We start from the raw sequence: 27556 nt of genomic DNA on the forward strand, positions 1-27556 counted from the left end.
TTCTATTTTGCAATTAATTTTAACAAAAACTAATTAAACATTAATGACACTGATACTTTGTGACAACCATCCCGATAGTGGGATAATTTCTCACATGGTGTAGGGTTGTTTGTCCCTATAGTTATCACTGTAACTTATATAATTTAAAAACTTTGTTTTCAGAAAAAATAAAAGTCGATATTTTTTGGGATCTTCATTTTGCTAGGATTCATCTAGCACCCCTGTGCCTCAGTCATGACTCTGTATACCCCTGGACTTCCAGCAGTACAATCTTTGCAAGACCAGTTTTGGAAGACAATACACTGAAGCCATATTCCTTGGGCTGGTTATTGAAGTATGGCTCAACAAAAACCATTGTACCAACACAGAAACAAAAAATAAAACAAAACAAAAACCTTTACATGCTTAGCTGCAAAAACATTTCTCATCAGAGACTTGGTTGTCACATGTGTGAAAACCAAGCCCAGGACAAGTGAGACAACCATCTCCAGCTGACCTCTTGCTACTGGAAAACTGATTCAAATCAAAGATATTCCCTTCAGCTTTTTAATAAGTGTCTGTTTATGTGAGCTTTCAAAAACAACAGGAAAAATTACTCTAACTTCCTCCTTAAACTGAACACTGCATATTGGACAGACTGTCAGGTCACACGTGTGACATCCACAGAATTCCATAGTGCCCTCTAATGTGGCAGTAACAACCAACGTGACAACCAATCCCAGGTCTACCCTACAGCACAGTCTGGGCAATGGAGCTACCAGAACTTTTTCTGTTATTGCTTACAGCCCACAGAGTCGTGCGGATACATTTCTTTCATTTACTACAACAGCGTTTCCTTATCATGTAGAAAAAGTGGAGAAATACTGTTAAAAGTCTTTTTTCTTATATTGAAACATCTCATGGATTCAATATTTTATTTCTTTTCAATGACAGAAAGGGCACTTTCACTGGTCTGGCTGTACACGCAGGTGGCCCAGGATGTAAAATGAGTTCTATATCCCTCATTTAAAACACTTGCAAAGTTAAGTTGCAACTGATTAATCACAGTGCATTTAATCTTGATGAACTCCTAATACTTTTAGTATTTGGTACAGATTGTAAGGTGGTGAACTCATTGCTCTGTCAGCTTATGTGCTGTGAAATGTGTCTGTGTGTGTGTGTGTGCTGTTTTTATTAACCTTGTCCCTGTGTCCTGAGGAAGCCCTGGTTCTGGAGCCTTTAGGAAGCTGGACAATGGCGGGATGTAAAAGGCGCCCGGCTTTCTCGCTCTCTCTGTGCTGCACAGTCTCACCTCTTCTGGTTCTGGAGCTCAGCGATTTTACAAGATGTTCTTTCTTTGCACTTTTAATCTTATTTTCAACTCACAGTTTCATCGTTGCCTCTTAGTTTCATCTGGGAGCTTTGTAAAAATGTAGCATGAATCTCACTGACATATTTATTTGGAAACCATTTCACTGTCCATTCAGTTCAAACCATTACCTTATTCTGCATGTCTTAGGTTTTGTTAATGGTAAGTCAAATTAAGCTTATTAATAGTATCACACAGTATGTTTACAGCTATCTGTGCTGGACTAACTTGGGTTAGTACTGACTGTGACGTCTGTTAATAGGATGTACTGACGTGAAGCATCCTTATCTTCATTACTGTGTAAATGTGACAATATATAACTGGATGGTGTGTAGGACGGACTTGTGCTGGCTGCTGATCATGCTCCTGTGTCAATCCAGTATTGTACTTTTGTTCTCCAAACTGATGGGGCAGAAAAACAGGAAACTGACTTTCCTGTGCACTGAAGGCAGCGGGGCAGGAGGCCGCTGGGTCAACACAGTGCTGTCGGTATATGTAAAGGCGCCAGTGCCCTCCATAACTGACAGTAAAGCCAAACATCCACTGCTGACATCACTCTGTTCTTTCAAATGGAAACTGTTTCTTTAAGTATGCCAAGCAGTGGAAAACAACCACAGTCAGCACAAATAACACATGACAGACACATCATTTAGTTGCACTACTAATGTGTTGCTAAAGTGTTTGTGTGTGTGTGTGTGTGTGTGTGGTTGTGTTGTTTTTGACCTTATCATTCATTTGTTTATCAGTTAGAGGTAATGTGTCTTTTGTTTGTCATTCGCACCGTGGCCATGTGTCCACTATCAGTAGCACTGATCAGCAGTGTGCTGCATTCTTCACTAAATCTCACAATCCTTGCCCTTTGTCCACTCACATGGCAAGGGGAAAGTGCACATACCCACTCCGTGTTTTACCATCCATCCTGCAACGCTGTGCTTGCTTGTTTCTACTTATTCCTGGCTATTTGTAATTTGCTGATATTTAATGCTTTCACCCCCCCTCCAACACTCTCAGACTATTGGAAGCAGAGCAAAATAAATGGTCTGTGTCCTCCAGCCTTGCATAGCCAGTTGCACGATCACATGAGCACCACAGGGACGATGTTGTGTGTTCAGGGTGACTTAGTGGTGGTGTACTTGGGGCTACACAATCAGTTCCAGAGTTTATATTTAACTAAGCACGCAAAAGAAACAGAAAAAAAACATGGCAGACCAAAGCACTGCCGGCTTGGGGTTTATTATCACTGCACACACAGATATGCATAACAGAGATACATAACCCAGAAAGTGAATGACAAGAGGTCACTGCTGTGCCTTTTTGTTTCGTTTCGTTTTTGTAGTGTCATGCAGCATGCCAGGGTAAATATTTTACACTTCCAGGCATCACTCTGGACATTTCGCACATTCAGTGGACTTGTTGAGCAGGCCTGTGAAAAAAACAGGAGCTTTGGAATGAAGATGAGTGATTTGTCAGGTATGTGCTGAACAATGCAAAGAGAGAAAAAACAAACAAACCCAAAACAAAGCAGGTGATTACTCAGTCATCTAAACGTCTGACATCATTAGTGGTGCATCAGGACAAGCTGGTGAGACTGGTGTTGTAGAATGGGAAGAGAGAAAGTATTTATTATTGTGCATCTGGTACTCTAACTACGAAGAATGTTGTAATCGTGCAACAGGTTTGAATAGTTTTGAGAAGATAGATTGAGGATATATTTATAACCTGACCTCTTTTCGGTTTAGTCCTCTGTGGGATCCTGTTTCCAGATTCTGACAGAAAGAGGAAGTTTTTTTATGCACGAGGGTGAGTGAGGGGAAGAAACGGAGAGAGACAGAGAAAAGGAGGCCCTACGACTGCCCCAAAGTAAATGTAGGAGGAGTTACAGGGGAAAAAAAACTTCCTCGGTCAGTGGCACGCTGTTTTGGATAGCCTTTGAAGCGACAGGCACGCACACAAACCCACGCATACACCCACATTCTCACTCACTTCCACACTTTTTCGCTGTTTCCTTTGCTTTCACCCGCAGAGATTGACAGCACACTGAGCCGCTGTCATGACACGCAGCTCACCGGTTACCGCTCACGGTACATTCATTAGATACGTTCTGCCACGCACACCAGGAATGAACTGAAAAGACAGAGCTGGCACCAACAGAGAGGTAAGAATGTGCTTTTAGCTGATCTTTAAGTTTCGTGGTGTCATAAACTTTATTCCGTTGGGCAGTCGCTGCTGTACTTTGTACCATGAGGCTGTTGTCAGTCTCTAGTGAATACGGTAAACAGTTTTCTGAACGTTTGAATGAGCAGTGGCTGCCAAGCAGTGATTTCAGTTCCTCGGTTTCACTAATCGTTTGACAGTAAATAGTTACAGATTCTCCCAAAAGGTCAGAAAACTCAAGTAAGCGGCAATCCAAAGGCTTCTTAGAATCAGACTGTAATGAACTGTGGAAATTATCCACCAGCATGTTGATACATTTTGCAGTGATCCTCCACAGTGTGTTTTAAGGGATCCAAATGTCTCTGTGTAACTGTGGGAATCTCCCTGCAGGGAGCTCTCTCCGTCCCAGACACACAGGCATGTGAGTGAGTTAACAGGGGGTTATAGTCTAAACTTAGAGCTCATAACCCCTGTCTCACATTTCTCTCTGCTAACTCCTCTCCCACATGTTTGCTGTCTACCAGCCTACGTTGTACACCCAGAGACACCTCACCTCAAACAACTCCTGCCTAGTCATGCAGTTGGACACAGCCACACACACAGCTGATCACACCATATGTCTCTCATTATGCTAGATGTTATTGTCATGGCCCACAGAGTGTCACAATAGTGTACCAGGCTTTGGCTGTGGCTTCAGACTGTGTGGAGACTGGGAGGTTGTTTAAGGTATGTGGTCATTAGTTACAACAGCCCCTGTCATTACAAGCAATGCATGATGTGTCTGAGGCTTAACAAGACAGCAATCGTGCATTGTTTATAAGAGACTTTAGTGAAGTGGTGTGACAGCCTCACTCAGAAGAAGAAGGGTTTTGAACACTGCAGCTTAGAGGAAACAATAGTTTTATCTAAAGGTGTTTGGTAAAGAGGATATATGTGACTTGTATAATCAAATTACCTTTTTTTTATTGATAGTATCTATGGGTGTTATGGAGACAGCTGCTGTTAGCTTTTGATGCTAACAAAGGCCTGTGCATGTGACTGCACATATGAGCTTGGAGACCAGTCTGCGTTTATTAGATTGGATATTTGTTGAACAATGGCAAACAAGCAGGGCTGTACAGAGAGCGTCAGGATATTCCCTGACATGGCTCTGGCTTGTTTACAGCTTTCTGCCTCACCAGGCACACATGCACAGTTTCAGTCATGAAGAAGAGGAGACCAGTTACAGACAAGAATATCAGGCCTCTGCATCGCCTAATTTTGCGGAAGCAATTGTTTTCCAACATCAGTGATTGCAGCTGATGGCAGCTGACACGAGGCGTGTAAGGCATCAGCTGTTTCTATCACCTCATTACATCAATTGGCTTCTCCATCTTGGTTAACAGCGTAATCTGCAATTTGCTGTGCCTGCACACCAGCCGGCAGTCATCAGATACGTTTTCAAAGTTTAACTTGGATACTGTTCGGGTACAAAAACAAAATGCATAATTCACTTAAATATGGTGGTGTTAGACAGTATTGACAAAGTGATGGAAAGCTGGCATTTGACATTTGAAAGGTAGAACATTCTGAAAGATGCTTTATATTTTGTCAGCGGTAAATCAAACTTGTCTCATACCAGGAACCATAAATCTGAATATCAAAGCCACGGATTGTTATAGTTTTAGAACTTTTATTAACAGTGAGTTTTTAATTGATGTACACTTCCAATCTACTCAGGTTTACTCTCTATATAAGCTTATTTTTACGGCATGTGACGTTTATGCCATCAATTCAACACTTTTTGGTAGTTTTATTCACTTTCCATTTAAAGTATTGGAATAGATAAGTATAGATATGTGCACATTGATTTTGTGGGAAACACCCTTTGCTGTAAAACCTACTGTAGTATTTCAGTTTCAGTAATTTTTAAATTAATTTAAAGTCCCTGTAAAGACTTCTCTACCTCCTATCTGATAATACACAGTGATCAACCACAGATCAGCCACAGCTGACCAGATCGACTGGTCAGCTGTGGCTTTTCTGTGTGGAATCTGCATCTTCTCCAGCTCCCTGTGTGATTCATTCTGGTAGAGCCTGACCGATTTATTGACGGGCAAATATTATCAGCTGGTATTGGCTATCTAACAATACCGGCATTTATAACAGCTTATAAATAATATTTTATAATATTCAACAATTTTAAGAGTGTTCACGTTGCATAGTTTCTCCACCAGAAGGCACTCTGCAAGTTTCCTTTTGGGAACACAAATTTGGAACACCACAAAAAACCAATAACAGCTGATCTGAGTAGAGTCGTGCAAGTGGGTAACTACAGGTAACAAATGTTAGGGAAATGTATGCTTCAGTTGTCTGAAAGAGCAAAAAAAAAACCCAAAAAACAAAAAACTGATATATCAGGATTCGATCTTATCGTTATCGATCTTAACCATGTTATATCAGTCGGGCTCGACTCTGAGCACACTGGCCTCCTATCACAGTCCAGAGACGTGCATATTTAGGTGAACTGGTGATTCTAAATTGGTTGTGAATGGGACTGTCAATAGTTGTCTGTTTCTTTGTATTAGCCCTGTGATGGACTGCCAACATAGGCCCCAGCCGTGTGTGACCCTGAATTGGATAAGTGGTTAAGAAAATGAATGAGAGAGAGAGAGATTAAATATAGGAAAGTCATTAGTTACCATTTAGCTTTTATGTTTAGCAGTTATAATTGACATAAACACTGTCAATTATAACTGCTTCTGTCTATACTCTGCATGTTGAAGAGAAAATCATAATATGGGTAACTTTTTTTTTATATATGTTTTAAGAATGGAGAGAATTTCACATTCTCAATGGAGCCATTGTTGTATTATTTACCGTGTCCCTCTCTGATGGTAATGGGTCGCCTAAGGTCAGTTATTCTAATTTTCCCCTCCCTTTGATGCGCTTAATTAACAGGGGTGTCTCATAAGTGAGAACAATGGCATCTATCACGATCTTCTCACCACGCCATCTCTATTTTCAGCATTCATCCTTTTTTTTTCTCAGTGACCTCACACTGTAGAAAGAGGCTTTTCTGCGGTGCTCTTGTCATATCACTTTGCTATCTGATGGTAGAAAGCTGAGTTGGGTTAAACTCTGTGTTGGAGATGAACTGATCCTCAACCTGTGTCACCAGGAAACTCTTACCCTCACTTAGCGCTGACCTTGCAGCCTGTCCCTCTATGGAATCACCTTACTGTGTATCAGCAATACGTTATCCCAGCAACAAACACACACACACACACACACACTGTCTATGTGACACACATTCTGTGCATATTTTCACTGACACACACAACACATAAGAACGCTATCACTGAGGCCTGCCCCCCCAGCCCCCTACACACTCATACCAATCGCAGAGAGTGCTTTGTGCATTCACTGACTGGCTGGGCAGTTACTGAAGAGAGAGAGAGAGAGCAAGACTGGTGGGAGGGGGAAGATGGAGACAGCAAGACACAGAAATATTAGAAAGAGAAGCAGACAGATAGAGAAGAAGAAGAAATTAATACTGGGGGGGACATTAGAGACAGATCCTAACTGGTGGGAAGACAGACTGAGCAGGGCAGGAAGGAGAGTACAGAAATAGGAAGGGAGCCGGGAATTGTCCAGTAGAGAGGAAGAGAGGGAGTTGTTGTTGTTAAAGAGGCTGAGGGGAACTGATGGGATGGCATTGATCTCTGGGAGCTGCCGACTCCTGGGCCAGATGGCGTCTTGTTGCTGCAGACCTCTCCTCAGCTCCTCCTGTTGCGGACCGCTCATCAAACTGTGCCTCTCCTCATTCACAGGTCGGTCCCACTCCGTTCTCTGTGCTCTGCTGCCATGAGCAACTGCTACATTCATATAGGCAGGAGCAATAATCAGTATACAACATGGGTAATACACTTAGCCAAGAAGGTAAAAAAAAACAAAAAACAAATAAAAAGGGGGGAGGCATGGTGTGTTTTTGCACTGTGACTGCATGACTTTGCTTGTGTTGACTCAAGCAGTCCCAGTGGTGCTAACTGTCCTCCGTGTTGTAGAATGGAAAGAATAGGCTTTTGTCCTCTTAGGCATAATGTCATGTTGCATACTGTGTTACTAAATTGTGTGCTCCCATTGTTTTGTGAATGCTTTGCATCAAGATAATGATGTTCTGTTGTGGTTCTGCACTGACAACGCATGTAAAAAGTGGAATTCTAATCCGAATTATTACAGTTTTTTTTCCTTTTTTAAATTTAAATTACGTCTGATGTTGTGACCACAGTGACATAAATGTGTGCTCTGAGGAGTCAGGGGCAGAGCAGCTGAGTGTGTGTGTGTGTGTGTGTGTGTGTGTGTATGAGTAAGCCTGGAGGTCTTAATGATGTCAGTGCAGTTGTGTGTCCGTGCTCGGCCTGTGTGTGTTTAACGTCCGTGTATACCCTTAACAACTCCTCAAACTAACGAAAAAGCTCAAGTATGCCTCCGTCTCCTTAAGTGATGTCAGCACTCTTCCCACCCAGAAACATATTTGTTTAAAAAAACAGAAGATCCTTCTCTCGCATCTGTAAGGTAAAGCTACACCCAGGAGGATCTTGCCTTAAAGACTAAAAATATATTAAAGGACTAAAAGCAAATATTAAACTCAACTCATATCTTTTTGTTTTGTTGAGTTTGCAAACCCTCCTTAATGAACCTTGATATGAATGAAATAACTTCCTGGATTCTTTGCTGGTTACTTTTTAACACTTCCTGCCAGGAAATGGTCTACCTTATAAGTATTCAAAAAGGTGATTAAAGAGGACAGTAATGAGATTTGGGGTACTGATAAGCAACATTTGTTTGATTTATTTATTTTTTTAAAGATAGGTTAGCTATTTGCTAAGTGACTGCTGGCTGTAGCTTTGTATTAACCAGTAGATGCAGGAGTGCTGGATCAAAGAAAGTACATTATGCATGTATCCCCAAATTTTAGACTATTACTGGTGTGATATTTAACACTCTATTGCTTAAGATCATAGACACAATTTAATTTTTTCAGTATTGTCATTGCTTTTCTTTTTCCAGACATCTCTCCTGCCGAACTGGATGCTCTATGGAGGGAACCGCCATATACTCTTGGTGGAGCTAATGAACACTTCCCAGGAAATGACATCATGACTCAAGGTGTGTTAGCCGTGTTGCACCAAACAGCCGGATGTTTGGGATCAGTTTGAAATCATAATATTATTAAGTGCCCGATTAGTTTAGAGTACAAATAAGTCATTAGGATTCATGTGAGAAGGAGCGGTGCTGCTTGCGCCGTGTTCAAGCAGAGGAAGTGTTTGGGATATCCTCCCTGCACAATGGAACAAACCAGGGACAGCCCGTATCAACTTTCCTGGAAAAAAAAAAAGCATGTGCATTCAGCTTGCTGCAGGTTTAGAAATGATTAAGATCCTGTGTATTTAAATGGCTGGCACAGAAAAAGTGCTAGAGTAATTGGTGATATGTCTAAAGCTGTAATCTACTAAAGTATGTAGCAAATGAGTTTAAACTGAGCATAAAATGAAAAACTTGACAAACAAACACTTCTTACAACATCCGGTTTTGGAAGATAGGATGGGTGGTGTCAGCTGATGGACTACTGTGGATTTTTGTGGATATATCAGGAAGAAAGTCTAGAAACTACTTTTAAATTCATGAGTTCAGCCTGTTCAAATACAGACTGCAGCGTGTTGTTTTTGTAAATAGCAAAGAGCGATTGCTATCTTGTGTCATCTGGTAACATTCCCAGTTTAATCTCCATGCCAGTCTGGAACATGCATTGCAGTAGCAATCTACTGTTAAAGCCCTTGTGTTGTCTGTTTTGATAAAATAGTTTCCACATACAACATCCACGTCTCGATTACACCTCAAATGTGAAATGCTGTTTAGGAAACACTGCCTTAACCAAAAGTACGCTGAGTTTCCTCTCCTCATTTTCTTCTTGTTTAAAATTTAAGATCTAAACTAGATTCAGGAACTGTTTCATGACTTTGTTTCCTCTTTCAGGTGCAGGTGAAGAGGAGGATGTTGCAATAGTAGAATCAGGTGAAGGTACGGTGGAGCCTGACAGTTACTGGAAGAAGAGGAAGGAGGCCTTCCTTAGAGGAAGTACCGTGTCACTGGGAGACAAATTCTCTTCAGGTACACTTCGTGGTGCTTTTACTGGAATTATTTGCCTGGATTGCGTTGCCTTATTACTGGAAAACCTGCTTTCGTATAAGCTTTGCTAAACTAATTTCATACACAGGACCGTTTCCCATGCATATTATATTTATGCATACTGATGAACAACATTCCCCGTCTGCTAATGTTTTACTCACTCAGCATTTTAACTTCATCCATCATTTTCCCTCAGGTTCTTCCTCTCAAATGGATTTAAATGGCCACACTGAGTGTCCAGTAAAAGGCCTAATAGCTTTGTTATTCCTCTGAGGAATCACATTGTGCTCACAAAGCATCTTCCTGAAATATAAGCTCTTAGAGAAAATATTTTACAAAATCTTGCTTTTTTTTTCTTGATGAAAATTATGTGTTTTTATTCAGGTTTTGGTTTTATGTTTTACTTTTTTGAAGATACTCTGAATAGTGGAACAAAAGGATTTAAAATACCCTCCATATTTATTCCTGGTTAGCTTTAGCTCAGGTACAGTGGGTGATGTACTAACTGGAAGGTTGGTGGTTTGATTCCTGGCTGCTCCAATCTGTGCTGTAAAGTATTTTGGGGCAAGATACTGAACCTTAAGTGTTCCAGTGCATTCATCAGAATGCGAATGTGTGTGAATGGGTGAAGGATACATGTTATATAAAGCGCTTTGAGTACAATATAAGTGAAGTAGAAAAGGCTAATTCTTTATATTCCTCATTATTTCACTGCAATAACCAATTTAAACTCAGTGTTGATAACCCCAGAGCGCATTTTGTCCTCTTGCTAGAAATCGTGCTGTTGTTCACCGGACGACGGCGTTCCAGTGCAGATTCTGACCGGACCCTCCAGGAGGCACTTCGCACACGACTCCGAGTGGTGGAGAGCAACAGCCAGGACGTCATACAGCTCTTCAAAGTGAGTCCCTATGATGAAGACAACACATAAGCTTTCCTACACTTCTAAACTGTCTGGTATAATAATGAAAAAGTAGTATGTTATTATTACCATATAATGAGTTCATATTACGCAGTATTATATTCTGTACATGTAATGTGCACTTTATAGAGATGGATTAATGATTTTTTACTTTAACGTGAGACTTTGTTTCTGCAGGACTTGTCTGCACGTCTGGTCTCTGTCCACGCTGAGAAGGATAGCTTTGTACTCACATTCAAAACTGTAGAGGAAATCTGGAAGTTTTCAACATACCTTGCACTAGGTAGGACTAATAAGCAACCTTCTGGATGACATTTCAATGTCTGTATTCTCTCTTTTTCGTCTTTGTTGTGCCATCATCACAGTAATAGTACTGGTTGGCATGAGTATAAGCAGTAGTATTTCATCTGGTGCTGCATGTGCTCTTGCCCAGGCTATGTGGCTCGTTGCTTGGAAAACTTCCTCTGCGATCCGTCATTCTGGCTGGACCCAGAGCTGCTCAGTGACTTGCAGATCAGTGTGACGGTGGATGAGGAACATCTGGCCACACTGTACCTTGGACTTTTACTCCAGGAAGGTCAGTAGTGTTGTAAGCGCAGTGATTCATGACACTGAAATGTAAGCGTTTGTTTTATCAGTCCTGGCATTGCAAAGGCATAACAGGTGGAGGGAAAAGGTTAAGCATTTGTAAATAGAAATGAGATCCTGTCAGTAAATCAGTGATCCAAAGTCTATACTTTAGACTCTAAAGCTTCTGCCTGTATTTCAGAATGTTAATCTATAAATTTATAATGAGATTTAAAAAATAAAAGATAAAGATATTTTAATGAGTTATTGTCAGAGGAATCTTGAACTTAAGTAGTTAATTATAGGATGTGAACAGATTTCACTGTGATTTGATCCCATTATTTTAATACATTTCTTTGTGACCCCAATTAAGACTTAATGAACAGATTGCCTCACATAGCTTAAGTAAAACTGTAGAACAGACCCACCTCATATGTAGTGGAAGCACTTTTGTGCTGTGCGGAAACTAATTTAGAAACTACGATACACTTTTAATCAAGTCAACATTATAATCGCACTTTTATTCATATGAGGTTTATAGAGTTACTGTTAAACCAAAATCCCAAATTTGATCTGCTATTTGAATGCATTAGACCTGAAGTACAACTTATTGCGCTGTTCTCCTCCATGAATGTGTATCGATTCCCTCCTGCCGGGGCAGCACAGGCATCCCTTCTTTCTCTTGAACATATCCTTCAGGCAAAAAGCATCGTGGGAATGTATAATAGGACTGCAGTGCTGGCAAATAGTGGTGAAAATTACATTAACTTAATGGGCCAGGTTATAAAACATCCATCATTTCCCAGTGACTGAATGAGGGCGAGGCAACTCTGGCAATTTTGCTGATTTTGAACTTAAGTGCAGTAACGTTTACCAGCATCATAAGCAATGACTAAAGACGGGTTTTGTGTTTCTTTGTGTTTTGGGGCGGGGGAATAGCGAAGCTGATTCTCTCTACTAAAAATCAGTCTCCTTCCAGGATCCTGCTTTGCTAAGGCGCTGTTCACCAGAGCCGACAATGACGAGGATGAGGAGCAGCTGTCGTTCCAAAAGAATGACCTCTTGGTGGTGAGGGACACGGGGCAGGACGACATGTGGGAGGGCACCTTGCTCACCACAGGAAACCACGGCATGGTGCCAGTCACCGCCATGCAGCCCCTGCCCTACCCGTTCTATCAGTAAGTTGCTATCTGTTCCTCAAATTGACCACTTCACCTATGTGGAGTACAGTATTTGTTAAATTATACTTCCTGTTTGGTCAGGTGGTTCCTGAAGAAGTACCCAGTCTACGCTGGATGCTCACAAACAGAAAGGGAACCATTTGAGCATCCTATCGGTAAACCTTTGTTATCACATACAGCATACTGTAACCACAGTGCCTGTTGAAATGTAAAGGCGTAACTAACTGATATACCCTCAAATTCCTAATCAGTGTGCTTAAAACTGTTGTTTCTTTTGCCCTTCACCTCATTAAATGCCTCAGTGACTGGCTCCTGTGTGGCAGTAGCTGACTACAGCCCAGTGGGACCAGATGAGCTCCCGCTCAGCCAAGGTGACGTTGTGGAGATCCAGGGTCTGCTGCTCCGAAGCCTGGGTGTTTTCATAGGGCGACACACTTCAACTGGACGCCGCGGCTTTGTTCAAATAGCTCACGTCAAGCCTCTCAATACCACACCCTTGTAAGAAAGTCTTTTTTTTTTCTTTTTGTAAATCCAGGCAGTGGCTTAAACTAGCTGGTTTCATTGTAACATGTGATGTTTCACCTTAAAATCACTTTATCGCGATGCCATCTACATTCCTTATGTCTTGTTTACAGTCTTCTGTTAATCTTTTATGAAATCCTATTTTGAGGATCCGCAGTCTGGACAGGGCGGATCAGGTGATGAGGCCTGGATAATCATAATGCTGCCTTTGTTTCCGTTACACAGAGATGGACAATTGGTCTTTCTAACCGAGGAGGAGAAAGCCAGCCTGGCTCAGGTTAACCCTTGCAGTTCTGAGCTGAGCGACAGCGGCCTGCTGGAAAGGCTTTTCTCGACTGACATCAGCTCCGTTTACAGGCTAGGTAAAGGAATGACTGGGCTCGCTGAGAAATGTTGCACTTTTAATTAGCTAGGGGAAAAGGGAGGGATCGTGTCATCGAGGCATAACTGAAATACAAGTCATGTTTGTTTCCTAAATAGCGGCGGTATTTGTAATTTATTCTGGGAAAGATCTGACTTTCCATCTGTGCTTCCAGCTGGAAAATCAATGCTGAATTGATTTACCTTGTGTGTTTCCAGATAGGCTGGATGAAACCGACTTCATGTACATTAGGAGTCGGCCAAAACATGGTAATGACTTTTTAAGAAGAAACCAGACGTTTACGATGCTGATGCCTTTGAGCAGCTTGAGAAAGGGTTTATGATTATACCTGTCATCTTTACAGATCTTAAAGGCCTTACAAGCGCTCGTCAAAGCATCATGTCAGAGAGAAGTGGCGTCACACCCACCCACCAGTCGTCCCCTCGCCAATCGCTCTCTCGCTCCTCTCCTCATCTGTCCCTCTGTCACTCTCTCAATCCTCTGCCACGAGAGGGAGAGCGCCTATCCTTCACCCTGGATGACACATTCAGAGAACTGGACGAATTCCAGGAAGATCCTCCTCTCTTCTTGGAAGAGAACAGCTGGGATGGGGAGGAGTCAGAGAGCAGTGACCCTACACTGACTCTACTCAACCAGGAACACTTCCAGGTCTGCCTCATTTATTACATTACCCAAGTCTTTCTTTCTTATCCATGTTGAGCTTCCTGTGTCTGACTTTCATGAGGACATTTGCCCTCCTGTTAACTGGGTTAATGCCTAAAATAACTCTAAAATCCTTTGTTTGTTGTTTTTTACCCCCAGGATGCTTTCTTGCCCCTGTATGACCTGCAGTATTCCTTCCTGTGGGTGACCTTCAGCGGCAAGACTGAGGATGAGCTGTCAGGTCACCTTGAGAGTGTCAGAGAGTGTGCCAAGAGAATGGGAATGCACTGGGCGCATCGGCGGGCATGCTTTCTCCTGGGGAGACTATGTGCCAGGAAGCTAAAGTTCTCGCAGGCATGTGTTTTTTTTTTTTTTTTTTTTCATTTGTATTTACTATAAGTGTGCTTTATAGGCTGTATGATTACATACTTAAGTGTTTTCTAAACAGAGATTTCAAGGCAAGTTAGCCTGTAACAAGACACCACACTATAGAGCACATTACCATTTACATAATATTGTAATAATAATAATGATGATAATAATAATAATGATGCTTTTTGCAGTGTGGAGAGAGATAAAGTGAAGTGCACAAATTATTTGTCGCACCTTTTAAATGAAAATAGGTTTGAAACACAGAATTTTGCTGCAGTTTTACTTGGTGGAACATATTTGTTTTCGATCTACATCAGTCTACAATCTTTTCTCCCCAGGCACGTGTATACTACGAGGAATCTCTGAGCGTCAGTGTCGACAGCTTCTCTGATGTTCAGCTCCTCATTGCCCTCTTCACAAACCTCACTGCTATTTACCTGAAGCAACGCATGACTGACAAGCTGCCCCAGACTCTGGAGAAGGCCAGCGCCCTGCTCCTATGCCTCCCCTGTCGTTCCTTCACATCGACCGATGAAGTCGAACTGCTCAAGGTGCTCCTGAGGAGATCGGTGGTGATGGTGGACAAGCACCTGGAGGCACGTATCTGCTACCTCATGTCCACCCTCTTCCTGCTACTCAAGAAGAGCGATGACGCTCTTCCTTTTGTCGAGCGGCTCCAGTTTCTTTCGCTGACTCTGTCTGCCGCCGACGGGCAACCGATAGCTCCTTTGGATCTCAACTGGCTCCTCAGCTGGCTCTATCACTGCAAATACATGCCTTACTTAGCACTTGCCTCGCTGAGCCTGGATTCGAGACAGGACCACTCTCTCCACAATGTCTTTCAGAGGATTGAGTTATTTATCAGGAACTCTGTTCGTTTGAACCCCTGCTGGAAGGAAGGAACCTCACTGCTTCCTGCTCAGATCGTAGTTTACCTGCAGCAAACTCTGGCAATAGCTGAGCGCGGGGATGACATGAAGATCCAAAGGGACCTGTGTTTGGGCTTGGCCTCAGTTTACCAGCAGTACGGCGCTCTTGATAAAGCACTGCACTGTGCTCAACGAGCCGTGGAAAAAGGAGGCCACATCAATGAGGAGGAGGGATTTGAGGCATCTGTGTTGCTTGGGTGGTTGCTGGTGTTGACAGGCCAGGCTGAGAAGGCCCAGAGTGTTCTACAACCACTGCTCACATCACTACAGGTACAGCGACCAGTGATGAACTGGTGAAGAATGACGCACACGTAGTGAATAATGTCTAGACAAACATGAATGTCATGGGTAATACGTGCCTTCGCATCTTTCTGCAGGGAACAGACAGTCCCACTCAGCGAGGTGTGATCCATAACCTGCTGGCTTTGTGTCTGAGGCGTCAGGGTCGCATCCCAGAGGCAGGATGGCACCTCCACTCTGCCTTGGTAATCTCCAGAGAAAATGGAAACCAAAGGAATCAGGCCCTGGCACTGGCCAACCTGGGGTGTCTGGCACTGGATGCGGGGGCGTCTTTGATTGCAGAACGCTTCCTGGTCAGGTCAGATCTTTGACATTTTTTGAAAAATCTGCCACAGTTAGGTTTTGACAGATCAAACAAATCTAGCATCTATAGGATTATTTAGTTTTGATATAATCTTATTTTCTCTTTCTTTTAGATCCCTGTGCCTTTTTTGGGATCTCTGGGAAAGCCCGACAGATGAGGAGCACGTTCAAACCTACCTGTGGATGGGGCGTAGCTACAAAGACAGGGGGCGGAGCCAGGACATCAGGGCATGCTATGAAATTGGGTTACTAATTGCACTACATGCCAAAAACTTGCACAGTAAGTACAAGTGCTGTAATTTACCTCCACTGAAAATGGCACCTTCAAGCATGCATTGAAGTTCATGTATTTGTGCACACTAACTACTAGCTGCATGTAAATAGAGGACTTTGTATTAAAATTAAAGCAGGTAGTCTGTCCTTTAAGCCCACATGTATTACGTAACTATAAATAGAATATAAAAAAGGAATCAAAATATGACCAGTATGATCAGCTGATTATGTTGATCTGAATTTTTCATAGGTCAGATGGTGGTGGCCAAGGTGCTGAGTCGACTGTATGCTGACATGCTGCTTTATGGTCAGAGCATTGTCTACTATGAGCACTGTGTGTCAGTATCCAGAGAACTGAAGGATAAGAGACTGGAGGGGGAGTATCTGGAAAAGCTCAGTAGCCTCTACCTCACACTCAACGATGAGAGGTGAAGATTTGCGTCTCATTTCTATGATTCTGTCTCTATATGTAACCTAACATTTGTGTCTTAGATTTTATGTTTTTTTTTAATCGTGCATTCTGTGCAGGTCATCTCGTAAATCTCTCGACTACACCAAGCAGAGCTTGAGAATTTCTATCGATCTGGGAAAGAAAGAGGAAGAGTCTGAGACCTGGCTACAGGTCGGACGCATTTATTATCTCGTTTATGAGGATGAGTTGGCTGACATGTATTTACAGGTGAGGAGTGTGTCTGTGTGTACTGTAGTGGGTAGAGGGAACTTTTTCCTTTCAGTGCCTTTTGTTGTTTCATAAATCTGGTATTCCTGGAATGTCGATATTCCACATTCCTGAGCAGCAAACAGTTCCCTTACTAAACAGTTAATGTTTTTACTTATGAAGTATAAAATAAGATCAAATGATAAAATTTGATTACTTGTGTCTTTTTGTATTTTTTTTGTTTGCTTGTTTGTTTTTCAGGCAGCAGTAAAGACAGCCTTAAGGATGAATGACCCTCACTTTGCCATGAGCATCTATGAGGAGGCAGGAGATGTTTACTTTAAAGGTCACAGGAACCGGATGGCTTCACTGCCTTTCTACAGGGTAAAAGGATGTACTGATACTTCAAGCGTACTTTTTTTTTTTCAATAACAAACTGTAGAAAGTTTGGATTCTCAGTAAAATTATTTATATTTGCTTTCAGGATGGGAGTCTGCCGTTTGCGAGGAGCGTCGATGACATCCACTCAGAGTTTCGATTGTTAAGTAAACTCACAGACCTGCTGATGAATGAAAAGGAGCACGAGGAGGCTCTGCAGTACGCAACACTGGCTGTCCAGGTCGCCAGCAAAACAGGTACAAAGTTGAGCAGTGCCTGAGCCTCATGTCTGTAATATTCCTCTCAATCCAGGTACGGTGTGGTATTTGTACTTCGCAAGATACTTATTTATTTATTTTTTTTTACCTTTTTTGCTTTAGGAGTGAGTGTGAATGAGAGGAGCGCTTACCATCGGTTAGCTACAATTTACTACAGTCTGGAGCAGTATGAGATGGCAGAAAACTACTACCTGAAGTCGCTGTCACTGAGTCCGCCTGTCCTACAGCACCCCATGGAGGCTCGCTACTACACCAAGGTCTACTGCAGACTGGGAAACTTCACTCTACACAAACTGAAGGTACAAGGGACACAGTTACAGTGTTGCATTGGGAAAGATGGAGAGAGCACATTCCTAACATGATCTTGTGTGGGGAAGCGACCGCACCGCCCCTTATTTTCTCCTTCATCTCGCTGAAGTCAGCGTTCTCAGAAAGAAATGGAAAAAATCATCCCAGAAAGGAAAAAATAATAAGTGTGCGTTGTGACTCAGGCATATTTAATATTACTCTGCTAAGAGAAACACACATGCTCACACTGTAATTTGTTTTACACTTTAACCAATAATTTAGTGGCAGTATTAAAAATCTTCTTGTTTTTCTGTATTAAAAATAACTTTCGAGAAATTGCACTGATATATATTTACTTCTTCTGTTGGCGATGATCGATTTCACTGTCAAAAGCTGATGGCAAATGTAAGCTTCATCTTTCTATATGTCAAAATGACCTGCTCATGTTTTAATCATTGGCTGAGAAACGGTTACATCGCTTTCAGGTTCATCTCGTGGCGATGTAACCTTCAAATGTGGAAATTATGTGTTTGATTTTGACGAGACCAGTTCTGACCTCTGTTCTGCATGCTCTCTCTACAGGATGCTTTTGATGCAGTGGGCTACTTCCAGCTGGCTCTGGCAGCAGCACTTGAGGACCAAGCTAACCCTGAGGCTCTGTATGTGGTGTACATGAAGCTGGCCGAGATCCATGGCAACCACATGCCCGATGCTCAGCTGTGCCAAGTTTACAGAGACAGAGCCCAGAGTCTGAAGAGAGTTTTGGCTGGATTGGAAGGCGCTGCTGTTGGACAGGAAAACAAAGATGATGCAGATAGAGAGGCTGTCCCAAATATGGAAAGGAACTTGGATGCTGACGTGGGATATACAGAAAATTTGGTTAAGTCGAGCTCCTCTTTTTATTCTATACCTGAAAGTGTCACGAATGAAGATGACTTGGCTCCAAGAACTCGTAGGATGCATGTGAAATCAGACAACAGATGCACAGACGCTAATCTTAGATTAGGTGCTAATGGGAAAACCCACCATAACTATCTTCCTGACTCAGTGGATGTGTCTGGCTCTGAGACAGATACCATCGCCAGTCAGTCGTACAGTGAGAGCATTTTGACGGAGTCCTTTGATACAGCCAAGGAGGACATGTCAGACTCCAGCAGCTCAACTGACACTCTACAAACTCAACTAAAGCCACCTGAACATAACATTCCCACTCAAATACCTATTAATCGCACAAGTGATGTCACAGGAGACGCACAGACCAAAGACGCTGATTCTGATACTCAGGATGACGAAAACACCCTCACTAATGAGACTCCAGCTCAAACAGAGCCTGGTACTGACCAGAAAGAGTGTGTTGTTATAAACAATGATGAAGCTCTAAGAGAGGACAAAGAGAGAAATGTTTGTGAGACTGGTGACGCTCACAGTTAACACGCTGACGGAGGCACATAATCTTTCTCCCTTTACGGATCTTGCTGGCTTTTGCTTCATCAGGTCACATGTGTCTTGGCAGGGAAAAAGCCACAGGGCACAAACCCAATACTGTAAATCTATGAGACAATTCGCTGATTTAGAGCATGTGCATTCTGTCTTATCCAATCACAGGGCACTGTGCTTGTAATATATGTTTTGTAAATTTTTGTATCTCTGGAAGATATGACACAAACATAAAAAAAAGTGTTGTTTTCTTTGCTGAGTGTTGATTTTTATGTGGTTGCCCAATCAAATAAGGGAGGAATATGCAGAGTATGTGCACGGTTCGATAAGGAAGAACAGATATAAAACACGAAAACAGTCTATTTTATGTCTTTATAATAATTACTGCTCATTTATACTACCAGCCGTTACTGCTATAATGGTTGGTAGTATTAATGATTCTTTGTGGTAGCATTTCATGGGCAGTGCCACCCATTCCAGTATATACATACATATATATATTTAGGTTTCCTAGAAACCATTCCAAAACAAAGATAAGTGTGATATGCTGTAAATGTAGAGGAAGTTTTAAACATAAGCAGAAGTATGTCTGAGCTATTTAAATACAAGGTTAGATAAATTCATTTGCATACAGGTGACACGTGCGTTATTCAGCAGCTTACTTCCCTTAATGGAAGGCACAAAACCAACCTGATGACAAAGAAATCACAATGTTCCAGGTGAGATTTCATGCCTGAAACCAGGCAAAAAGAGGACAGAAGAGTAAATGGTGTGAGAAGATGTACTTGAAAGTGATCCAGAATGCTCTGCAGCTTCCCTGCAGTGTATTCCAGTATGTTTTGTCCCTGTGGCTTTGTTTCTTATTTGTTTATATGTTTTGGTTGATAGAAAGACCACCATAAACTGATGCAGATTAGGCACAATTTGGTGCACAAAAATATGAAGGAAATTGTGAAAACATGAAGGTTCTGATGCTCCCTGTGTTGAAATTGACCTTATTCCTGTTGTGTTTATTGTTATAATGGAAATGCAAAAGAAGGAATGAAAGAGAAAATGGTGCATTTGTTTACCATAATGTTGTCTTCATTGGGTTTATGTCACAGTGCTCAAGTAAGTTTCCATTTTTGACAACCATGAAGTGCTCTTAGATGGCAAAGAGCATGTTCACAGCAGCTCACTTGAGCAGTTAAGTCTTGGGCAGACCAGTTTGATTCAGATTTAGCAATGATAGCAGGAGGAATGGATCCAAGTGACCTCAGCGTTTCAGGAGGGATCTTGGCCACAAATGCTTTTCGACAGAGTAGTGTATCTTTGAAAACTGTGATCTTAAAAAATGTTTTAATTTAAACCTGTGGCAGTAGTAGATGGTTAAAGGACTGGTTCTAATATAACGTTTTTCTGCTGGAGCACTCAAAGCACTTTATGCAACATGTCTATCTAACAATAACATTCCTATGAACACATCTAGAGCAACTCGAGGTTCAGTATCTTGCCCAATGATACTTTGGCATGTAGACTAGAGCAGCCAGGGATCGAACCACCAACCTTCCAATTAGCGGGTGAGCTGCTCTGCCTCCTGAGCCGGAGGCACGAACTGTGTATCGCATTAATGCGACATAAAAGGAAAAGAGAATATCTTCCTCGGGTGACTAAGAAGGCGAAGAATGGAATCAGACTGTAAGCAAGAACATCCTTAAGCAGAAGAAGCAGATGGATAATGTCATCGGGTTGGGCTGCATAAAGCCATCATACAAAGATGAATGCACATTTGAGAGTTCAGCTGTGCAAAAGCCGTTGATACTCATTAACAGTGCCTTGTCACCTCACAAGAAAGCTCCTATTTTGCCTTTCTGCATGGAGTTTGTATGTTCTCCCTGTGCCTGTGTGTCTTTCTGGATGGATAAAAGGAATGGATGCATAAAACCCATCCATATTTCATTGACATTCTTAGTCCAGAGACATGGATGTTAGGCTAACCAGTGATTGTCATTCTGAATTAGAGTTAATGTGGTGTGAAATGAAGGCTGTGTACAGTATAATTTCCCTTAAATGTGATTTGTAATCAAAGTGCTCTGAATGGTCAGTAAGACCAGGAAACAGAGTGCATTAAATTGCAAAGGTCCATATATTTGTTATAATATAAATTATATAAGTATAGGTTTTGTATTAATCAGCTGAAACTTTAGTCAGCCAATTAAAAAAATAAAGCACCTGATCATAATCAAGTATTTATTTATATAATGCACAAGTTTCCATTTGGTGAAGTACAAATAAAAAAAACAAATTCAAAGTTAATATTAAAAGTCACTAATAAAGTTGTCTTTACATCAATCCTATGAGCTATCTGACTTACAGTGAAAGCCTTCCTGATACTATTATTGCTTATTTTTGCCGATGCTGGGAAGTGACCTGTTCTGTACCAGCTGAAATACAAATACAGGGAAGGCAGAAAAGAGAGCACGATAGAAATAAACTTTCCACCAAATGCCTGGAAACCACAAATCCAGGGTGAGCATAATGAAAAGTGTCTTTTCAGTCCTTTTACAAGCTTATTGGAATCCACTGATTGGGAAATACTATATTTACTAGTTACATCAAGCCTAGTCAAATAAATGTTATTTCACAAGGGACATCACAGGAAACAGAAGTCTAAAATACACCCACAAAAGAGACTTCATTTCAAGTAGTTTGGTACTTCCCAGAGTGTGTTAATATAAACGGTGATGAAGATCTAAGTGAACAATGTTGGTGCCACACAGAGTGAACATGCACACTACACACAGTCTCTTAGCGCCACTCATATTTCTTTCATTTCCCCACGTGTGTCTTTGCAAGCAAATGGACTGTAATGTTAGGAGCACATGGCGCTTATTGTGCAACCCTGATGTCATTACCGTGAATCTGTCATATTAAGTCAATTCAAACCATGTGCATTTCTAAATACTGCATTTATCACCAAATGTCAAAACTGAGAACATTTTATCTTATTTCATTTGATTATTTTTAATATGCTTATTCTTAATTTGATGGCAGCAAAACAGAGGCAGAGGCAAGTTTCCCACTTGCATCACCACTTGTTCAGTTTTGAAAACCAAGTGTTTTCTATTTTGTCTTCGGTACAATTTTCTTTTTAGTGGATGACAGGCCACTTTAGTACATCAACTGTTTTTGTGGTTTGGCATTGACTTTCTGATATAAGGAAAGCGTGCTCTTAAAAAGAGGCCATCAATGGCAGCATGCTATGTTGTTCAGAAACCTGAATATGTCCTTCAGCAATATAAAGGCTTTGAGAGATGTGCAAGTTACCCATGCTATGTGCACGAACACACTTTCACTCATGAAACTCATGCCTAAGATCAATAAGGACGAGTTGTGTTCATTTATCTGCCATCTGTGTTTGAGCTACTGCTGCAAAACTCAGTTCTGTTGTTATCATATTCATTTTCTTGCCCACCTCTGTTGCACATCCTTTAAATCTCACTGCTTTTCTGTCATTCTGCCTGTTACACTCTCATTTGTCCAATCCATCTCCTCCTGACCACTACCAGCATCTAGACTCAAGGAGAACCTTCCTACTTCCTAACATTGTTTCACTCCACTCTGATATGGAGCTTCACTGGAGTCTACTTACCAGATAGTTTACTACTCAAAATCTGTATTTCAGTAAATATTCCTTCAAATGAGCTGATGACCAGCTGGATGGTGCTGGTCCACAGTGTGATCCAATAATAAGATCGCAAGAGTTTTCCTCCTCCAAGCTCTAGAGTTCTAAGACACTATTTCAGCCATTCACAATTAGTTAGCCGTGATTACTGGTAGTATACAAAGATTTTTTGATATTCTCTGAATCCTGTAATCACATTGTGCTCCTGAGATGATGAAATCCAGAAATCTGTTGCAGTTTTGAACAATATTCTTAATTTGTTAAATTTTTCACTGCCGGTCTTTCACACAAGCCTGAACCGTTAGCCGACTTGAGTTCTAAAAGACTGCTAAGACTTTACTATGTTATCACATTAGCCATGAGATGTGAGAAGAAGTGTTTCCACTATTTATTTATTTTTAATATTAGACAACTTTTCATTCCAAATGTGAAAAAGAAAGCGTGGTTGTATTTTCAAAGACAAATCAGATTGATCATTTTCAGATTGCTATCATTTTTTCCTCTCTCTAAATATTTATCATATGACAATGAGTACTGAGCAAAAACTAAGCACTAATATTTTATGTTACAGAGTTCTGTTGTACCTTAAGCTCATTTAGAGGGAAGCAAAAAATCATGCTGTAATTATACAGTATTATTAGGGGAGCAGGTAGACTTCAGTTTGCAGTGTGACTATGGCTGACCTCCTCTCCACTGACCATGGTACTCTCTGGGCTAAAATGCATTATTTGGAGAACTATAAAAATTGTTTTTCCAATAATGAATTCTTCTTTACATATAGTACATTTCATTAAACTTCCTGTAAGGTGGGAGTCTAAGCAAGCAGATATCTCTGTTTTTCTATTTCTGCTTTTAAAAGTTCTTTTTTAAATATACATCATAACTTATAAAAGCTTTTTTTTCCTTTTTTTTTTTTTTTTAATGACGGAGGGTTTTTGTAAATTTGGCACTTCTTAAACAGCTCCACAAGAGGGCACTCTCTTACTGATTTAGTATTTGGCTGTACAGTAAAAACCATCAGCATGGTGTTCCCGTCTTTAGCCAGAGGTGGGCAGTGAAAGACAAAGCTTAACTTCATGATAGGTTTTTTTTTTCATCAGCAGCCTTACAACAGGTAGAATAGGAGAGAAGAGGAGAAAGAATATCTTCATCAATCTGCTTGGTAATGACAGCAAACCAGGGGGAGCATAATGTAAAGTGTCCTCTATGTCACATTTATGACTTCAGTTCACATAATGTCCTGTAATGACCTTTATGTCCCAGAGCTATGAAATGAACAGTGAGTAGGAAGATTTGAACTAAGACAGACTTCCTGACAGATTTACTTTAAAACACAGACAATAATAATGGGTGATTTTTTTTATATAGTTACATATAGTGCTGCAGCCATATTTTTGTGGAGACTGTTGTGCTCCACTGGATTTCTCTGATTAGATCACTAACATATTAACTACCCTGCATTTCACTGGCAAATAGGAAAATATCAGAGTGAGAGTTCAAACAAGGGCAAACAAAGAAACGACTAACAAGTTGATTGTTGCAGGACAACAAGGAAAAGGAAGAAATGTTTGCATACATGATCTGCATGGTAAATAATATTGCAAGGCTTCCTTCCCCCCACAAGCATGAGTTTAGCACAAGTTCAAAACAAGAACAACTGTGCCAAAACAAGCACTGAATTGTTCTTCCTTTTTAAGTATTCCCAGGGTTACATTCAAGCAATCTTTAGGGACTTATAATTAACAAGTTTACACTCTACGCTCCACCTAATACTCATGTGAAATTATAAGAGCTCATTAGGATCAAAAAAGAAAACCACAAGGGCAAATAATCTCATGTGACCCAAAACAATCCAACAATAAACTGGTGAAAAGTTATGCAAAATTGTACATTTTGTGTACTTTGGCAAAGAGAGAGACAGAGGGTTAAAAGCAACACGCACACACACACACACACACACACACACACACACACACACACACACACACACACACACACACACACACACACACACACACACACAACTACTAGACCACTGACCAAATTTGGCTCCTTTTCCTGAAAGCGAAAATTAACATCAAAGCATATTCAAATCAGCTGTCTTTTGATTTTACACACCTGTTCTTACAATCTTTTGTTCTCGTCTCATAATATACCCGCCGCCCCACTACAGGTAATAGGCTCATTGTCCTGTTTAAACAGAGGCTTTATCTAAGAACTTTGATGCAGCACATGTTTTCCCTCTAAACTTAACCAAGTAGTTTTTATAATAAAGAAGTACAACCCTGTTCCCAAAACGCTGAGATGCTTTGTAAATAAAAGCAGTATGCAAAAAAAAATCTCTCTATATATAAAAATATATATAAAGCTTATAAGCATTTTCTTTTAGCAACAGATAATTAATGTTTACCAGCTCATAATAACAAGTGACTTCATGAATAGCCTCTTTCATAAATCAGATTTAATGAATTACTTATGGCTTCCTGCTTAAAGTGATTCCCACTAGCCTTCTGAACCTAGATAACATTCCCAGATTGAGAAATGAGAAATAGTTAAAAAAAACCAAAAAACGTTGAAATCCATGTTCCTGTCCGCTGTCGGTGTCCTGTAACTGCTCACAATAGCATAAACAAGGAAATCAACAGTTATTTCAGCTACGCAGCATATTTATGTTGCTCACCTGTGACATACAACTCTCTACAACTCACACACACACACACACACACACACACACACACACACACACACACACACACACACACACACACACACACACACACACACAAGTTACTGAAGCAAATAATAATAATAATAATGCATTTTATTTATAGGCGCCTTTAAGACCCTCAAGGTGATCTTACAATAGCACAAGAACAATAGCAACAATACAATATAATAAAACACTGTAACCATTTTATTTTACACATTTGAGTCTAATTTGTGCAAATGATTCCTTGTCAACTGTAGAAACTCAACCTGCTGACTAAAAGCTAGTTTGTGAGGTAATTATTGTTCATGCAAGCATATAGTTTTATTTATTTATTTCACCAGAGAATAGTTTTATCTTTTTTGTTTTATTGTTATTATCTCCATTATTATTATTTTTAGAGAGAAAGAAACCAAACAAGCTTTCGAGATGACCAAAAACACGGGGGGACCTTTGCCTCTGTCTGTCATGGACAACACCACCACACAGACGGCTTCATATACTGTATGCTGAGAATGGGCATTAATGGCCTTTTCAACCTACCTGTAGTTGTGACGGTCTGAGGATTTTGTATTGTTTTGTGTTTTGAATACTTGTCGAATTTCATTAGGTTCTGGATCCTGTTTTGACTTCATGGTTATTCCAGTTATTATTAGTTTGACTTTTTGTTATTGAGTTTTGCTTTCGGTATTCATTTTATTAATATTCTTCTAGCCCCGAGTTTTTGTTTTATTTATAGTATTGCTTTCTGATTCTTGTATCGACTTAATTGTTATTCTAGTCTTCCCGTCAGACTCCCATCATCTCACTCTTTTGCTTTCTCCTGTCTTTGTCATCATGTTAGTTTTAGTGGTCATGAGACTGGAGTTAATATTTGTCTTTTGGTTGTTCCCCTTTCTCGCGCCTTGTTTCAGTTTTTACTTTGTGTCTCATTTCCCTCCTGCTTCCTATCCCCAATCAGTCCCTGTGTATAGTCCTTGGTGTCTACACATCAATCTCAAGCTCTTCCTGTCAGTTGGTACTGTTCTTTTTTAAAGTTTTTGCCAAATTAAAGGCTACTATTTGTTCCCTTTGTGTGCCGTGTGCCCTGCAATATGTCCTCTCATCACACTCCATAAAGATCATTGTCATGTGATAATCGTTTAAGTATGTATAATTAGTTTTAGCCATTATTTTTGTCATTATTCTTATATATTGTAATATCATTAAGAGCCCAACTGCAGACAAATAAGCAGTGTCTAGAAGTCCTGTGTACAAAACATACTATAATAAATACAAATATAATTAACGAACATGGCTTGATGCCATGATTCTTGTTCAATAAATTACTAAGAAAACAAACAAAAGCTAGCCAGCGTCATTCACATTGTTAGTCTAGCAAAGCACAATTGAGGTGTGATCAAAACACTTGGAGAACAGGTCTATAAAAATCAGAAACCTTATGTTTTGAATTTATCCAGCTCATGTTTAGGTATTTTTCACAGTATTCAGACAGGTTCCAGCACAGCTGCTATTTTCTTTCCTTTTTTTCCTTTTCGACTGCTTTCTGAAAGCCCCAGTTTTCAACACATTCCAAGCCCTGAGGCAGCGCTAAAGGTGAGGAGCAACAGCAAAGAGAATGCTCGTCAATTTTCTCAACCTCAACAGCGCGCTACAGAAATGAAGCGTTTTACTGTACAGCCCTGAGGTTTCTCAGGAAGAACACACACACACACACACACACACACACACACACACACACACACACACACACACACACACACACACACACACACACACCTAACCATCCTAGACCACTGACCAATCTTGGCTCCCAACAACTCCTTTTCCTGAAAATGAAAATGACCTTCAAAGCATATTCAAATAAGCTACCATTTGATTTTACAGACCTGTTCTGAGAACCTGTTGTTGTAGCCTTGTAATATAGTCACTGCCCCACTACAGGCAATAGGCTCATTGTCCTGTTCAGGTCCTGTAACAGCTTTGATGCAGCACATTATCTCCCTCTAAACTTATCCGAGTAGTTTTTATAATAAAGAAGTACAACCTGTTCCCAAAAACACTGAGATGCTTTGTAAAT

At 40.8% G+C, this 27556-nt stretch overlaps 1 protein-coding gene across 3 annotated transcripts; it reads left to right on the forward strand.

Moving 5' to 3' along the window:
* The first annotated feature begins 3282 nt into the window (after positions 1 to 3282).
* Positions 3283 to 21330, forward strand: sh3tc2 (SH3 domain and tetratricopeptide repeats 2). Of its 3 annotated transcripts, XM_063490466.1 has the most exons (23): positions 3283 to 3503; positions 7315 to 7423; positions 8555 to 8653; positions 9521 to 9655; positions 10447 to 10574; positions 10773 to 10878; positions 11029 to 11172; positions 12142 to 12340; positions 12425 to 12498; positions 12646 to 12841; positions 13091 to 13227; positions 13445 to 13495; positions 13591 to 13895; positions 14049 to 14243; positions 14600 to 15460; positions 15568 to 15788; positions 15907 to 16073; positions 16317 to 16494; positions 16595 to 16745; positions 16986 to 17108; positions 17209 to 17359; positions 17483 to 17679; positions 18251 to 21330. In XM_063490466.1, the coding sequence occupies exons 2-23, from the start codon at positions 7399 to 7401 to the stop codon at positions 19097 to 19099; spliced, it is 4692 nt and encodes a 1563-aa protein (XP_063346536.1). In that variant the 5' UTR covers positions 3283 to 3503; positions 7315 to 7398; the 3' UTR covers positions 19100 to 21330. The 3 variants fall into 3 exon arrangements, with proteins under 3 accessions (XP_063346536.1, XP_063346543.1, XP_063346527.1); XM_063490473.1 differs by lacking the exon at positions 7315 to 7423; XM_063490457.1 differs by lacking the exons at positions 3283 to 3503; positions 7315 to 7423 and adding an exon at positions 5369 to 7314.
* The last annotated feature ends 6226 nt before the right edge of the window (positions 21331 to 27556 follow it).

Source organism: Pelmatolapia mariae, linkage group LG2, assembly GCF_036321145.2.
Source record: "Pelmatolapia mariae isolate MD_Pm_ZW linkage group LG2, Pm_UMD_F_2, whole genome shotgun sequence".
Lineage (NCBI taxonomy): Eukaryota > Metazoa > Chordata > Actinopteri > Cichliformes > Cichlidae > Pelmatolapia > Pelmatolapia mariae.